The sequence below is a fragment of the Notechis scutatus genome, chromosome 3 (assembly GCF_049901735.1).
Source record: "Notechis scutatus isolate UNSWTSFEM ecotype Mainland chromosome 3, rNotScu1.2, whole genome shotgun sequence".
NCBI classification, from domain to species: domain Eukaryota; kingdom Metazoa; phylum Chordata; class Lepidosauria; order Squamata; family Elapidae; genus Notechis; species Notechis scutatus.
This window is the reverse complement of record NC_142011.1, coordinates 33,790,074-33,808,389: the sequence shown is the minus strand read 5'-3', so window position 1 is coordinate 33,808,389 and position 18,316 is coordinate 33,790,074. Positions and strand designations below refer to the sequence as shown.

General features: G+C 37.6%; 1 protein-coding gene across 4 annotated transcripts in view; it reads left to right on the top strand.

Annotated features, from left to right (window-relative positions):
- The window catches only part of TOX2 (TOX high mobility group box family member 2), a 268,693-nt gene that overhangs the window by 217,845 nt on the left and 32,532 nt on the right, over nt 1-18,316 (top strand). For 3 of the 4 annotated variants that reach the window (XM_087959454.1, XM_026684000.2, XM_087959455.1), the window contains 2 exons: nt 4,762-5,001; nt 13,937-14,164. In XM_087959454.1, the coding sequence (XP_087815580.1) occupies nt 4,762-5,001; nt 13,937-14,164 (468 nt within the window). The remainder of the gene's footprint in view (nt 1-4,761; nt 5,002-13,936; nt 14,165-18,316) is intronic. The other variant, XM_026684002.2, reaches the window with a different exon arrangement.

Genomic DNA, 18,316 nt, shown 5'->3' with positions numbered 1-18,316 from the left:
ATATAAAATATACTCCAAAGGGGTTAAATATCACTTACTTAAATTAAAATCTATTTCAAAATAACCAATCCATCTTGTTTTCTTATTAATTAAATATATACCCTAAGTAAATAGAAAATGAAATTATACCGTTCCGATCAATTTTAAGGGAGAAAAAGAGAACAATATGAACACTAAATGAGGAGAGGATTTACAATCTCCTTTTTTCCTAGTGTTTCCTTAGTAATCCAGTTATATCCAGTAATATCTTCAGGTCTCAATTCTCAGTTCTCAGTTCAGTCTGGTACCTCTGCCACTTTACTCCGCTCTCCCTGTCACAATGTCTGCCTCCACAAATTGCACTCTAATCACTTTCAAAGATTTCAAAGTTTCACAGTTCTTCTCCGCTATAGAATACTCTCTGCAGTATGTTCATGTGGCTGAAAATACAAAACTTTCCTCATCAATAGTCACTCTTCTTTCCTTTCTACTTTCCTTTTTAAAAGCAATTTTCTGCTTTATCGATTTTCTCAATTCTCTAATGTTTTTATTACTGTTTATCTTCTTGGTCTAATTTCTTAGCACCACTACGCGAGGAGATTCTTATCAGTTACTTAACTATATTTTCAAACTTTCCAGCCCACTTTACTCATTATTATTCTCATTTTTCACCTCACGTTCTATTAGTATTGTATCTAGTCTTAATGAATTCAATAGATCGTCAATTCTTAAATCATCTAACAGGTCAAAAAATCATTCAACTAAGTATCTAACAATGTTATAACCCCAATTACTTCTTTAAATTTATTGCTATATTTCAGTTAATATTACCTTGCATATATCATAAGAATTTAAATTTCTAATTAATATTTATATTAATTGCCCCGGGATTACCTCTGGGGTAAACAGCTCAGTCTTGTCACCACTTTCCACTTTCCCCCTTCTGCTCCGGCGTTTCACACATGTACCAATTACCTTTCAAATTTATCCATTAGCTATAATCCAACATCAATTTCCTTTCGGCCTCTTTCCCGGACTACAAATTCAATCTCGTCTCTCCGCTTCCCTCTCAAAGTTGTTCAGGCCAGCCTAACTGGTTGACTTCTTTTGCCCTGTGCTTCGGGCTCCCTTCTTTACCTCCGGGATTGCAATTCCCGCTTTGGCTCCAAGAGTTCTTCCTCACTTGAGTGATCCCACCAGGATCTAACTTCTCCTTGAACGGCTGCCCACGAGCAAAAACCCCAATGTAGGAGAACAGATCAAGGTTCTCCTACCTCGCCATGCCGCGACATCACCATTTTCTAATAATTTAATATTTAAAGTCATCAATTTGGTGAACACATCCAAAAGCATTTAGAGAAAAATTCTTAAGTGACCTTTCACCAAAAAAAGGGAAAGCAGAGGAAGACGTTTCCTCCATAGAAATGTTAAATGAGAGGCTACATTAACAATTAGAAAACCTAAAACAAAATCAAAGAAACTTGGGAAAGAAGGGAGTCAAATAAAAGATTGCTCAGTAATTTCAGCCAAAACATAATGATCAAGGAGGACAAGGACAGGAATTCTTGAACTTGGCAATGAGTCAGCTATCAATGATTTGAGAGTAGTCTGAACTAAGTCTGATGTAATATTTCAAAAGACCTTGAAATAAAAAATTATAAACAGCAACAAAAAGCCTGTCAAAGCATAAAAGGAAAATGGCTGGTGAGTGAAGAAATAAAAATAGGTTGAGAGGTTTAAAAAAAATAAAGCAAAGGGAAAACATTAATTGTTAAAACAAAGCAAAAATGAAGTGTGGCCACCTTTTAGATCTGCTAGTACTGTTACTGACAAAATTCCAAGTTTTTGTCCATGCACACTTGCAATTCTGGATATTACGATCCCAATATATTTGGAGGAAGCTGGAGTTATAAGAAAGTGATAAATTGCTTATATGGCAGTAAGGAGATATAATAAAGGAGGAGATAATCACCATGAATACAATGCATTTGGAGAAATTAGATTAGGACAGCAGAGTTTACTACAAAAATCTATGAGGAGTAGCTTTATATTCAGTCCAGTTTTTAATCTTTGACAATGATCAGTCATTTTAAAGAGATTGTATGAGAAACCAGAAGTACGGTATTCTAAGTATAGAGCTTAAACCAGCTCCTAAACCAGTTTGCTTCAGACTGCCTTGAAGCTAGCTAGCTAGTGTGTTTCCCCAAAAATAAGACTGGGTCTTATACTTTTTGGGCCACCAAAAAAGGCACCAGGTCTTAATTTTGGGGAGGTCTTATTTTCCCCCAATTCTGATGGGAGCGAGCTGCCCCTCGCGCCTCCTTGCCTAATTGTTTTATCAGAAGCTTGCCGTGCAAAACAGCTGATCTGTGGGTGAGCTCCTACTGCCAGCTCCAAGACGCATGGCCGCTTTTGCAGCCTCAATCTGCTAGCTCCGGGCATACAGCTACGTTGAGCCCGGTGCTCTTCGGGTCCTGGTGGGCACTGCAGTTCTCTTGCAGCATTGAAGAGGCACGCACTGGCCAGTGCTCAGCAGCCCAAAGGCTGCAGCAGGTGAGGCAGCACAGGTAGCATGGCTCCACTAACGGCTGCTCACAAAAGGGCCCTGGCAGGGCGATGCGGGGGGGAGATGGGATCTGTTGTTAATCAATCACCTCCTGTAATGATGTAACTTTATTTTCCTCCTATCTGATGCAAACTCTTACCAATAAGATATTTTTTCCAAAAAAGTGTGAACTTAAAATCCTTTGGCCTCCAACAATTTGAAACGAGTGAGCTTGGTGGTCTTTGTCATGAGCATTCCCTTTAAGGAAATGTTCCTGTTGAAACATTAACTATTGTAACTGTGTTTGCATCAGTTGATATTTTCTCCTTGTAAGTAAGCTCAACATTCCAAATTTCAAAAGGAACATGATTTTTTTAGGTTCTTCAGTGCAGATTTGAATTCTTCATTTGACTAATAAAAATGCATTTGAAAGCTGTCCTGACTTTTTAAAATTGATAGTAGTGGATTTTATCTTCCACTAAAAATACTTTAAAATAAATATTTTAATTGAGAATTGTATAAGAAATCCTGTCCTGTAAACAAAATATTCTATTTCTTTCTACCTGCTCTTTCCAACCTCTTTTAATTTTTTGTTTTCAGGTTTCCAGTTTCACATGAAAAACTTTTTTAATTTTATTTTAGTATTTCAGGAAAACTGAATGGAAAAAACTTTTGTTCTCCTGTAGCAATTTATTCATTCATTCATTTGTTTGTTCATTCATTTGTTTGTTCATTTATTGGCTTTCTATGCCAATCTTACTAATACAGTGACTCTGGGCAGCTTACAATATAATAAAAGTTTTTAAAAAAAACAATTAAAACAGAATGAAATGATTAAAATTAAAAACCCAGATGATGCATAGCTATGAGGAAATAATTTTCTCTATCCTGTCAGCCACTCCCAAGATAATGGGCCCCTGTCAGGTCCTCAGGCAAGTGGCAAAGCCAAGTTTTTAGGTTCTTACCAAAGTCTAGGAGTGCGGGGGCATTTCTCACCTGTGATGGGAGAATATTTCAGAGGGCGGGAACCACAGCGGAAAAGACTCTTCTCCTGCCAGATGAAATTCTTAGGCTGGCTGAATCTGAAGTAGGCCTTTTCCCCTAGAACAAGTGGGGTGGGTTATTCCTAATGGGTTATGGTGATTGCTGGATTCCTTGCCGTAAGGGTTTTAAAGGTAATGACCCAACAGCTTGGATTAGACCCAGAAGCAAACTGGCAAACAGTGCAGTTTGCATAACAGTGGCGTCACATGCACCACCCAAGGGACACCCAGAACTGTCAGCATCACTGCATTTTGTACCAGTTGTAGCTTTAAGGGTAACTCCATGTAGAGCATGTTGCAGTAATCCAACTGGGAGATGACCAGGGCATAAGTGACAGTGAACAGAGTCTCGTGATCCAGGAAAGGATACAACTGGCGCACAACATGAAGTTGTGCTAAGGGGCTCCTAGCCATGACCGTCACCTGCTCTTCTTATAATTATTACTGTAAAATATTGTACATTTTTTGGGACCCAGATTTGTAGTTTTCATCTGTACATATTTGGCTAATTATTCAAGAATTAATCTTTTCGTTGTTGTTTCCATCATATGACAACATTTTATGACTTTCTTTTTTGATTATGAAAATGGAGCTATCTTGCTGAAAAATACAGTAAACAAACAAATTTGTATGACCCTATTTTGAAAAGCAAAGTACGACTCGCAAGTCCACTCCAAGTTGCAATGAAGTCTTCCCCCCATTCCTCCTTCCAAACTCTGGTATTTGGGAGTCAGAGTATCGCATGACCTAGTTCAAAATAACTGTTAATACTGCTGATTAATGTCAGATTAGCACAGGATTATAGTGTTAGCCCATTATAACAGCTCTGCTGTAAGGCATATGGCATTTGAATTCAAGGGATGCCTTAATTTGCCAAGGATTACCTGTAGAAGAGTGTTAGCACATGAGAAAATGCTCAGCAATAGATTAATTTTAAAAATATAGTACAATTTTATCTAAAATACATTGCTGAATATTCTACAAGGTAAAAATAAAGCTAACATAGAAGTGTTTGATATGATGGAAACAGTTCCGTTACAAATTAACGGTAATTTTCCCCCCAGCATGGAACTTTAGTTTTTTTCCAAAAGTGATTGATACTTTGGTAACAACCATGCCCAATTTGTATCATCATATAATTTTGATAAGATAATAAATACAATTTAATTTAAAAGTAATATTCTCCTAACTCAGATCCAGGAGATGGTCCACTCAGATGCTACGTCCTATGAGTCCAACCATCAAGTTCCCCTGATCAATCGACCAGGGATGTTAACCAGTCACATGAGTGCCCTCAGCCAGTCACAGCTGATTTCTCAGATGGGTTTGAGGAGTGGTGTTACACATGGTTCCCCATCACCCCCTGGAAGCAAATCTGCTACACCATCTCCCTCCAGTTCTACTCAGGAAGAGGAGACAGAATCACATTATAAGGTACGTGCAGCCATGCCTGTTTTGACAGACATAGAGACAGACAGTGGCAGGCAAACCTACAATGGCAGAAATAATTAACTGCACCTAGAACAAAGGCGTTCAGCCTTTCCAAGAGAGATACATACAAAGAGAGAGAACTTTTTTTAAACCCATCTGAAAATAACATTTCTTAGCAAAAGAATTGGAAGAGATATCAGGATTACAAATTATATCAGACATTGAGGTGTTATATTGATGCATATAGAACAATTAATGCAGCAAATTCTGAAAGAGATTTTTCTTCCTAAATATTTTCCATCTTGCTGAAAATGCTAAGTATATCATTTGTACCACCCTTCCAGGTTAAGATTTTGAAATAAAAGTATGATTTATCACATACAAGTATTCAATTCCGCAGCTGAAAATGTTTTTTGTAGAGGCAAAAAAATTCATATTTGGAGAATGAAAATAGGAAAGCATAAATATTCAGCTGGGATTTTAATTAAATAGCTTGCGAGGTCATTATCAGAATGAAATAACAGCAAATGTTTTCACTATACTTAAACCTAGATAGGAGGGATTTTTAAGACATAATAAATTATAAGTTATTTAAAGCAGATGATTTTGCTTCCTAGTGATAAATATATGCTGAATATGTTGTAAGGATGTAAAGAATGTTTGCATGTTAACATAGCAATTTGTATGAAGAAATGTGTTTTTATATTGGATGTTTTGCTAAATGAATATTCATACTTATTTTGCCTTTGAAAATAAAGTCTTGCTAAATACATTTACATATTGCCCATCATTTTTTGTAAACACACAAGTCATAGCAGAGTAGCAATAGCATTTTTTTAAAAGGATGAAGACTCCACACTGTGAAAGAGAGGCAGCCATTTTATGTTTCACCAACTGGAGAATCTCTTCCTGCAGCTCATACCAAGATGACAGCTAGCTAGCCATGAGAACATGACTGGTAGATCTGCTTCCAGAGAAGGGGAACATGAGAGAGGGAGGTGAATCTTCCTTCTTCCTCAAGTGGTCAGTCATCCTGGGCTAACTGTGTTCAGATCTGCACCTCATTAGAGATAGTAGATTAAGGACTGATGGCAGGCAGCAGCTATTCCTTTCTTTCTGCTATTCTTTTTACCATGTTTTCTGCCACTTCTTCTCTCTCTCCTTTGTGCCTGAGCCAAACTGGTTGTTTGTTAACATATTTTGAAATTAGCTATATAGTGTCCTGAAATACACACACATGATTGATTGATTGATTGATTGATTGATTGGATACATCATGTTGGCCCAACTGGTGAAAGCCAATTCTGAAAGTTCCTGTGGCTTTCACCTAATTAAAAAGTAAAAGTTTCCCCTTTCCCCCAAGTCACTGGTCATGCTGTCCAATCAAGGTGCTGGCCAGTTGCTTGGTTACTTCACTCCTCCTCTGGCCACCACCTGTGGGAATGTCCTTGGTTCCCACAAGAAAACTTTATTGTTTTGGCTACAAAACCCCATCTAGCTATTTCCCCCCTCCCTCTGTTGTGTGGCAACCCTGAAGCCTTGAAGATGGCCTCAGCCAGGTTCACTTCAGAGTTCACATTTACCATTAGAAGAGAAATGTGTATGTTTCATGATAAGATTAAAATAGTTAAGTTAGCCTACATTATCTCTGTCTTATTAAAAATGATGGGAAGGGCAGGTTAATATCTGTGTGCTCATCTCATGATGATCATAGTGTGTGGAAAACAGCAACTTGGTATATTAGTGTGGTGAGTTATAAAGACCATAATGAAATGAAATAGAAAGAAAGTGGCTAGAAATTAAGACAAAGGGTTAAATTGTAATAAATTGAATAATGTTGGTATGATGTTGTGTAGTGAAATGATGAATAACAGAAGGGAAGGTATAGATTTAATTTAAAAAAGCTATACTGTATGTTTGGCAACAGAACTGATGTTATGTACACTGTTGTGGATATAGCTGAAAGTAGGAATTCATAAGCTGATGAAGGTTGCATGATATACAACCAGTTAATGGGAAAAATGGAAGAAGCAATGGTTGGATTTAGGAAAAATTATGCCATATTCTGAATGAATGTGCTTCAAGGGAAAATTATTTTGTCAGATGACATGAATAGAAGGTTGGGAATGAGGCAAAAGAATGCCATTCAGAAACCCAGGAACTGTAATTGTTTAATGTATTGGCTTAGTTTTTTTCTTTAAAAATACATTATTTAAGCACATCTGTTCATATGTACATATAAGAAATGAAAATATAAATCAAAATATAAATTAAAGAACTAATTAAAGAAACAAATGTGATGAGAAGCTCTGTGGAATATACTGCAGTGTGTGTGTGTGTGTGTGTGTGAAGACTTGCCTGAAATAGAATGAAAATAATTATGCTAAAATTATGCTGCAGGTATTAGTATCCAGGAAATAAATGATAAAAAGAAAACAAAAATACTGTAAGAATATTGAAAATTGTACACCTATAAGTGTGGTATTCTTGGACACATATTAATCTAGTATGGCTGTGTGATTTGTTATGTGACAGGATTTATTACTTGTAGGAATAATAAAACATAAAAAATAATAAAAAGAAGAGGTAAAGTAAAAAATGTGAGTAAAGAAATAAATGGTAAATAAATGTGGATTGTGTGATGTATCAAAAGGGACATTGGGTTGGTTTGGTTATATTGAGACAACGAATAAGAATCAAGTTGTAAAAGAACAAAATGAAGGAAGAATGAATGGGCCAAGGGAAGTCCAAGAAAGCCACGGTTGGATGAAATCTTAAAAATACAATAGTAGAGGTAAGGAGTTTAAAGAACTCAAGGCATTTCTGGGTGGTCTAATTGTATATGGACATGGTAGAACAAATATATGTGCAAGCGTAATGAACAGTATTTGTGTACACTAAATTTACCTATATGCATTGTTTTCTTATATGCTATGTTTCTTTGGTCTATTGATTTTTATTTCACTTAATAGACATAATCTATTGGATAATGTCTACATTCAAATACTGTAGCTTGAACATCTTCAAAGCAAAGATATCAATAGCTAACATTAGCCTTCCATTTGGGAATAAGGAAGACAAGAAATTTTGCTAGTTTTGCTTGCTCTCCTTGAAGCTAACTAAATGCTGGTAGTAGTTGAAATCCAGCATAAAGTCTGCTTAAATGTAAATAGGGATATGATATATGATATGGGTATGGGTTCAAGAATATATACATACAGTGTATCACAATAATAAATAGGATATTCCTAGGAAGAAAAGTAGTAACATATTTTCCACACAATAATGAAGCATAAAGATATTTCTTTGAAACAAAAAAAATAGTGAAGGTAATTGTATAGCTATGAACCTTTGCTATTGAGAAAGAATAAGAAAAAAAAGATACACTTGTTTGAATTATGGATCTGGAGATGATTGCAAAAAATACCATGGACTGCAGGAAGAATCAATCACTAGTGAATTGCTTCCTTAAGGTAATAGCCAACTATTAGAAATTCACAGGCTTCGAGCATGTGTATAAGTGGATGATAGATGAGAAACAAAAGGAAAATAAAAAAATGTTGGAGAAGGTTGAGAGAAGAAGGTGGCAAGATAAGGTAGATAAATAGGTTCAAATAAATTATAGCAGTGTTGTGATTAGGTCAGATCACTTCACACAGGTAATAATTTGTCCATGTGATTACTAGGAATCAAGATTACTAGGAGTTACCAACTCAGGAACACTTCAGGAAAGTAACTATGAGACTGATCCCTAACTGGCCAGAATTCCCAATCCCACATCTGAAAGTTTTTATAAAAAGCTGATTATATGTGTCACCTGCACTAGGTAGACCAAACCTGTAAATGAGATTCACTGGAAGGCTTCTTTTTCTGTGATTGGCTTCAGTAACAGAATCTTGGAAATCTGATTGTGCTGTGCCTCCTCCTTCTCCTTATAGTTCATTGAATTAGGGAACATCTGCCTCAGTTGCTTCTGAATGTTTTTTCATTGTGGATTTTAAAAATGCTTCAGTCCTTTTGCCTAGATGGTTCCTGCTTATCTCCATCAAGCCATCTTCCTTATTCTCAATGTCAGTTAGGAGTATTTCTAGTGTGAATGAAATTATCAAAAGGGTAGAATTAATCTTATTAATTCTCACAACCCTTTCATATTATCAAAACTAAAATCTGACAAGGAATCTTTTGACTTGACAAAATTTGCAAAAATGCACATTAAGAGTTGACACATGCCCTATATTGCAGGAATACTAATCTGTTTCTTTAGAAATAATATAAATCTCTTTTGATCTTTAGATTTATTATTATATTTTTCACATAGCCTATTTATTCTATTTTGCTGGTGAAAAGATACCCAGAACAATTTATGTATGATCAGTGACAACAAGACAATTCTTGTGCATACTTTAAAGCACATAGTAAAAAAGAAAAATGTAATGAGGATGGAAGAAGAAACTTGATTTGTTTCTAATCCAGCTAGTCACAATAAGAGCTATTGTTATTATGAAGAGTTAGAATAGAAAAAAACCAAGTAGAAAAATATCCAGGGTCCTGATCTCTCAACATAGCTGGTAAATTCTCTGTGTTTATCCCCGTCCTCTCCACCTCTTTTTTTTTTTTTTTTTTTTGCTAGAGCAAATTGGTATTGGCTAATTGTATATATAGTGGAGTTTACAGGCAGAATTCACATTCACTAAGTCAGGTTTTATTCAATATGGTTTGTTGATGTAAACTATAATGTCTTTATTTTCTCACAACCCTAACTTGTGGATGAATTCATGCATGACAGTAATCAGAGACAAATCAGATCACTTTTGTGCCATGCCACTGTCCATAGAATCTACCTTATAAAGCTCTGTTTTCTCTGATTCTAACATTTTGCATATATTGCTTAAATTACTCTTTCATATTGAAAGAAATGTGCTTTACAGAACTGAAAGCCCATGGCTAAGTTGGTGGAGTAGGATTGCACATAATCAAGTGCACTTTTAGCCTTGAAAGCCCTGGTTGATGGGCTAATCCAGTGCTGGCGAACCTTTTCGGCACCGAGTGCTGAAACAGGAACGCGTGTGCAGGGGGGAAAGAGTGCCAGAAACTGGAACAGCAGCTCCCCAGTGTGTGCACACTGGAGCATCAGAAACGAAAGAGCAGCTCCCCGGCACGCATGCAAGCACTGGGAAGCTGAACTGTTTCCAGCATGCGCGTGCCGGCCATCTGGTCTTCCGGTTTCTGGCGCACATGTGTGTATAAAGGCATGCACACCCAAAACCAGAAGATCAGCTTCCTGGCATGCATATGCATGCTGGGGAGCTGCTCTTCTGGTTTCCTGTGCTTCTGCGCATGCGAAGACCAGCTGGCCTGCGCATATGCATGCGCTGGAACCCAGAAGATCAATGGGCAATGGCTGGTGTGCCTGGAGAGATAGCTCTGCATGCCATTTCCAGCACACATGCTGCCAACATGGGGCTAATCTATCTCTCCCAGCCCCAAATATCCTATCAGATCCTTGTGGGAGGAAACTGAAGAAGGCGTATACCACCTTGATTTCTGGGAAGAAAGGAAGGATTTAAACCTAACCAATAGATAAATACTCCAGGATAAATACTGCAAAGGCAAAAATCCATATGTGAATAGAAACCGTTCCCATCCTGTGAATGATAATAGGAAAAACAAAATGTGCAAATAATAACTTTGCTCATTCATAGTCACCTATTGCAGTTTGTACAAAGATGCATTAAAAATAATAATGGGTGCCACTTTGCAGGAAGTATTATACTCATTTAAGATGAATACACATTCCTAGATAACATTCTATATTTTTTTTTCACATTTCTAGCATAGTGCAGCTATTTCTAAGTCACAGAACTAGATGTTTATGCATCTGGTCCTTGTAACTAAGGGCTATCATCGATTTTTTCTGATAATAGCAGTGAAAGTAACCAACATGACTACTGCAGATTCCCTCTTCCCTAGAGTGTTGACTGTAAATGGTATGCTTATAGATCCATGTATAATTGTTTTCATATTTTTTGGCATCACTGTGCTTCATATGTTCCATAATTAGCTATGAATTCTGCAGGTACATGTTCTAAGAGTTTGGCACTGTGGAAGCAATGAAAGTCCAAGTATTTCTGCCTTCATTAATTTAATTGTTAAGTAAAATAGGAACCAGAATGTCATCCTTTTACATGAGATTAACTCTGTAGCTTTCTGAATATTATCAGTGATTAATAAAGCATTCAACAAAGTGACCAAAAAGTATTAAAGATGAACATTTTGGGTAGCAACAACAATAACAATAATCTCTCAAATCCAGTAGCAATTATGGTTGCCATATGCACAGTCAGTTGATTCAGTAAGTCAGAAATAGTAGTGAACAGGCAGCAGGCATGCCCTGGCATTGAGCCTACAATAGAGGTTAGTTTGTGTTACCCTTCAATAGTCATCTCAAGGGGGTAAAATAAAGTAGAACTCTCATTTCCCCCTGGAATGAATATGGTGGGAAAAAGAAATGATTTGGAGTTTGTACTGGAAGAAAAAAAGGATATTTGATCTCAATTTCCTCCCTCTAGTGCAGTGTTTATCAAAGTTGGCAACTTTAATACATGTGGACTTCAAACCCCAATTCTAAGTAGTTTCTGTATCTCCTTCTTTATGCTGCCTTTGTTTCATTCTGTTGGAAGATTAATCTGTTTTCTACTACTTTTTCATACAGGCTTTATACATTATTTACCTGTACTTGCTGTACTTTCTTTTACTTCTTTCTTTTCCTTCTATGTCCATTTTTCCCAAAATACCCTTTTGACAAAAAGTGACTCATACAAGACTCATCATCCTTGTATCCATCTTTTAAGTCTTTCGTCATAAACATTCAAATTAGTCAAGTTTTTCATTCAGATAAATGTTTTTTCCTTTTCTATGTATACATATGAATAAATGTACAAGTAATTCTTTATTAATGACCATTTGAAATTATGGTGGTATTAAACAAATGGTATTCAAAGTTAGGGCTGCTGCAACACACACACACACACACACACAAACACACACACACAGAGGCAGTCTACCCACGCATATGATTATAGAGGTGTTTTAAAACCATCATCCACCTATGTCCCCTCATATTTGCCTGTTTCTTGGAGACAGTAGTAGTGTTGGAAGTAGAGGCCCAGACTTAGCTGTCTGCCCCTGCCTCTCGGCCTCTAATTCAGCCCAGTGTCACTATGCTTCTGTCATAGAATGCTACTTCAAGCTCCATGTCATGACCAGCTAGGCCAGCACCTCAGCAAACAACCCTAGCCTCTTCTACTGCTCTCTGCAGGCCCAGCTGCATCCAGATAATCTTCAATTTCTTGACTGCTCCTGTCCTGTGCAAGGCAGCTGCTGGCTATGCAGGCCTTTCTTTCCAAAGCTACTTACACCATTCTCCAAATAATGCATATGCCAAATAGCACATCCCATTCTCACGATACTTTTGAAGGCATTACAACACATTGTTAGTATATTTTGTATCACCTTTTTTTTTGCACCACTGCAGTTGGACTGATATAAACTATAATCTCTAACCCCTGGCTCAGGATCCCTATATATGGGCCAGCTAGGGCCTTCATTTGCATGTCAGCCAGAGCTTCTCTTTGTGTCCTAACTAGGATCTTGCTTCATTAAAAAAGATCTGGTTATGCTGACATGAAAGGATCGGGGGAGGGGGTTCTTTCTTTTCTGCCAGGGTAACCAAGACGTTCTTTCATGCACCAGCAAAAGAAGCCTGGTGCATGAAGGAAGGGCCCAGCTATGCCAGTGTGAAAGAAAGACCCTTCTAATTAGGGCTGTCTTTTGTGCATTAGCAAAAGTGTTGCAGTGGGCAGGGCTAGGCCAGGTGACAACTGCAGGTAGATAAGCAGCCAAAAAGAGGAGTGGTGGGAAGAGATATACAGGCAGGGGAAGTTCAAGAGGAGGCAGTCCCTTACCTTACCAAGGGTCGGGACTTGGAGGGATCAAGCTGGGAATGGTTTGGATTGGGGTGGATTTTCCCCTAATGACCAGTAGGATTCGATTAACAATGGCAACAAATATATTTGGGGTTCCCATTCCTATACAATGTAATCGTGTGACATCATACTTTATGAGCCCTTTGATTTCAATCCCAGTTACTATCATTCTCATCCTGGACATTCATATTTTGAACTGTTACCATCAGGGAGGCGTTATAGGTGTCTTAAAATGAGGACTAATAGATTGAGAAACAGTTTCTTTTCCAAGGCAGTAATTGTCTTGAATCCAACAGTGCATTTGTGATTTAGTTTTTATTATTTTTATTTTTATTTTTATTTTTAATAATAATAATAATAATAATAATAATAATAATAATAATAATAATAATAATAATAATAATAATAATAATAATAATATTGAATTCTCTGTAGTGTGATTGTGATGTGGTGTTTGGAGCACTGTACTGGAGTAGCTTTCAAACTTCATTGTATTCGTGGAATACAATGACAATAAAGGTATTCTATTCTATTCCATTAACCAAGGACTATCTGTATATCATATTCATGGGAAGGTCTTCTAATTTTAATAGCCAATAATGGCAAATCAAGTAATGTGCACATATGTGAATGAACATTTCCTTAAGATAGCAATTAAAATGTGTGGTGTATGTAATTGTTTTAGATTAATCACATAGATAAAAAACAGTGCTGGGTCAATAGGTTATCAAAAGTAAAGGGTGCTGAAGAGAACATCTGTAAAAGTAATTGTATATTTGCATTGTATTTTGGGAACAAAGTGGAAAAAGTCACCTGGCATGCATGTCCTTAAACTACTCCAGGTTATTATATGGGTTTTTTTTCTCCCCAATTCAAAATCAAATATATTATTTCTTCTAAAATAAAAGTGACTGAAAGAGGAAAATAATATATTTTTCTTGACTCTTTGACAGGCAACTGGAGAGAAGAGACCTTTGACAGATCTGGGCAAGAAACCCAAAAACCAAAAGAAGAAGAAAAAGAAGGATCCTAATGAACCCCAGAAGCCGGTGTCAGCCTATGCCCTGTTCTTCAGAGACACGCAAGCAGCTATTAAAGGACAAAATCCCAATGCTACCTTTGGGGATGTGTCAAAAATCGTTGCATCAATGTGGGATAGTTTAGGAGAAGAACAAAAGCAGGTGAATATTTTTCCCATCTAGTTACTCCTCCCCCCCCATAATGCCATATTTTATTTTCATTTATGTGGCACATTATATGCCCACACTATTATTTAAGATGGTAGTGATAGTTGTTTTACTAATGTAAGCTATTTTCTGCAGCAGTAAAATTATCAATTACTTTTTCTTCCACATACCTTCATCTCATATTAAAGCTAACATTTTCAGTAAAAGTATTGCCTGAAAAAGCCTTAGGGCTTTTGAGTAGCTTGTAAAAACCACCCCCATTCCTGAGTGCATTTTTTCACTGAGTATGTCATTATTTGTCTTCTGGATGGTGATGATTGTTATTTTGTTTTTGTTACCAAAGCTATCTTCATACATAATTTTGTGTAAGTTGGTTTATGCACTTTCTAGAAGCCTGCTTCAGTTTCAAAACCAGACCATGAATTACAACATAGCAAAAACACAGCTCTTTTTCCAAGGCAATAATGGTACCATGTAATATTATATGGAACAGAAATTTGTGAATCTCATAGCTCCTATTGTTAAACAATATATTAAAAATAAATTATCTGTTATTTTTGATACATGTTCACAAATTGAAATGATGCTACTAAGCATCCTTAAAGTTATATCTTTTAAATGTGGACTTTGAAAATTGCTATTTTGAAATTGATCTCTCAAGTAGAAGTGATTAAAAATGTACATAATATTAGATTAGAAAAATGTTTTGTGAAGATTGGGAGACGTGTGGATGCAGGGACATCTTGATGGAAAGATATATGCATATCCTGCACTTTTCAAGAATCCTTTTGCATGGTTATGCTGTTTTACAGTGCCACAGAATCATAGCTGAACAGGGGCTGAAACTTCAGGCCCATGCAATTGAGTCCAACTCCTTGCTCAATGCTGGAGTTCAGATTGTAGCATCCCCAACAAATGTCTGTCCAGATGTGTCTTGAAGGCTTGAACATATACTGTGAAGAGAATCCGATCTTCTCCCTTTGTAACTTACAATCAAAGTTGACTTATCATTAGGAAGTTTTCTTCAGTTTTAGCTGGAATTGGCCTTGCAGCCCTTAGTCCACGTCCTGCAAACTGGGATGATAGATAATAGTTTCTGCTCTCCAGGGATTTGAAGAATCTATAAAATGCTAATTGGTTTTAGTTTCTATTGCTTCATTAAATTGCAGGGGTAATTTTCACTATAAGAGTTTTGCCATATAGTAGCTGAATTAAGGTTTTAACAAATCTTGAAAACTTATATTTTTTAAAAAATGTATTATCCAGGAAATCTTATATTCACTCACCTAGAAACAGGAAGTAGCATCTCTGGGTATTTTATTGGCAATAAATGTGGAAATTATGTTTCCACATTTTGTTTATTTCAGTTTAGATGCTAACCCAAGTTTAAACCAAATCAGAGCAGCTCACAATATCATATACAATAGAAATGCTTCACAAAATAAGATGGGGATCTGATTGTTTGACGCAAAAACCCACCCAAGGCCTGGGATAACTTGTAAGCTTGATAAAATGTAAACAAGGTGGGAGCCATATGGATGTTTACCTAGGACACCAGAACTTTCCTTTCTTCTTGTAATCTGTTTTAAAGTTACCCTTTAAGCCTCTGAAGATTTTTAAGACTATGGAAAGGATTGGAGAGAGTTCTGCTAAGCAGCTCCATCAGTGGAAAGTACTCTGTATCTTTAAGAGCTGTCTTATCTTTTCTGTGGGTTGCAATGCAATGCGTGATTATTTTTTTAAAAGACACAAATATTTCCTGAGAGCCAAGATCCTTCCACTGGAAGTGTTCCAAGAAACTACATTTAAGAAAAAGAGAAGCAGGTGGAGAAACCATTTAAAATTAAAATTGTGCTTTAAAATGGCTCTGCATTTTATGTAGCCTTGTGTTGGTGACAAATACCATATCTTCAATTTTAATGAACTCCTCTTGGTTTTTTTTTAATCTAATGTAATTTTCAAATTTTCTTCACTTTTGTGACTCATTGGCAAAGGATATTAATGATTCTCTATTATTCTTGGCCATGCATAGGTATTTTTATATAATTACTTTTTGCTGCCAACTTGTCTCTATTGCCTGTCCTATCCACCCCACATTCTGATCTAACATAGAAATTGGATAGCTTTACAACTGCAAGAGAGATGTAGGAACTCCTTTGCTACCCAGGGTTGTTGTTGTTGTTGTTGTTATTGTTTTACCCTTAATGTTTAAGTAATTGTTTCCCTCTAATATACTTGAACAGTTGCTTTCTATTTGGGCCAGAAAAAGGTTTCTGCTCAAACTGCCACTTATCTTGATTCAGCAAAGATAATATATTTTGAATTCTGTTATCAGTAGAAAGTCTAAATTATACAAGAGGACTACTTCCATTGTGTTTTTCAAAACACTTATACACTGCTCAAAAAAATAAAGGGAACACTTAAACAACACAATGTAACTCCAAGTCAATCACACTTCTGTGAAATCAAACTGTCCTCTTAGGTAGCAATACTGATTGACAATCAATTTCACATGCTGTTGTGCAAATGGAATAGACAACAGGTAGAAAGCATAGGCAGTTAGCAAGACATCCCCAATAAAGGAGTGGTTCTGCAGGTGGTGACCACAGACCACTTCTCAGTTCCTATGCTTTCTGGCTGATGGTTTGGTCACTTTTGAATGCTGGTGGTGCTTTCACTCTAGTGGTAGCATGAGATGGAGTCTACAACCCACACTAGTGGCTCAGGTAGTGCAGCTCATCCAGGATGGCACATCAAAGCGAGCTGTGGCAAGAAGGTTTACTGTTTCTGTCAGCGTAGTGTCCAGAGCATGGAGGTGCTACCAGGAGACAGGCCAGTACATCAGGAGACATGGAGGAGGCCGTAGGAGGGCAACAACCCAGCATCAGGACCACTACCACCTCCTTTGTGCAAGGAGGGACAGGAGGAGCACTGCCAGAGCCCTGCAAAATGACCTCCAGCGGGCCACAAATGTGCATGTGGCTGCTCAAATGGTCAGAAACAGACTCCATGAGGGTGGTATGAGGGCCCGATGTCCACAGGTGGGGGTTGTGCTTACAGCCCAAAACCGTGCAGGACGTTTGGCATTTGCCAGAGAACACCAAGATTGGCAAATTCACCACTGGTGCCCTGTGCTCTTCACAGATGAAAGCAGGTTCACACTGAGCACATGTGACAGACATGACAGGGTCTGGAGATGCCGTGGAGAATGTTCTGCTGCCTGCAACATCCTCCAGCATGACCAGTTTGGCAGTGGGTCAGTAATGGTGTGGGGTGGCATTTCTTTAGTGGGCCGCACAGCCCTCCATGTGCTCGCCAGAGGTAGCCTGAGTGCCATTAGGTACCGAGATGAGATCCTCAGACCCCTTGTGAGACCATATGCTGGTGCGGTTGGCTCTGGGTTCCTCCTAATGCATGACAATGCTAGACCTTATGTGGCTGGAGTGTGTCAGCAGTTTCTGCAAGATAAAGGCATTGATGCTATATACTGGCCCGCCCGTTCCCCAGGCCTGAATTCAATTGAGCACATCTGGGACATCATGTCTCACTCCATCCACCAATGCCACGTTGCACCACAGACTGTCCAGGAGTTCAGGAATGCTTTAGTCCAGGTGTGGGAGGAGATCCCTCAGGAGACCATCTGCCACCTCATCAGGAGCATGCCCAGGCCTTGTAGGGAGGTCATACAGGCACGTGAAGGCCACACACTCTACTGAGCCTCATTTTGACTTGTTTTAAGGACATTACATCAAAGTTGAATCAGCCTGTAGTGTTTTTTTCCACTTTAATTTTGAGTGTAACTCCGAATCCAGACCTCCATGAGTTGCTAAATTTGATTTCCATTGATAATTTTTGTTTGATTTTGTTGTCAGCACATTCAACTATATAATGAACAAAGTATTTAATAAGAATATTTCATTCATTCAGATCGAGGATGTCTTATTTTTGTGTTCCCTTTATTTTTTTAAGCAGTGTATTAAGGTAGGAGACCTCAGGGACACATGTACCCTGTTTCTCCAACAATACGGCCTCCCCCAATAGAAAGTCCCAGCATGTTTTATAGGCATGAAATGAAATTAAGCCCCTCCCCCCAAATTAAGGCCTATATTAAAACATGTGAAATGGGGGGAATGGTGGTGGGGGGGC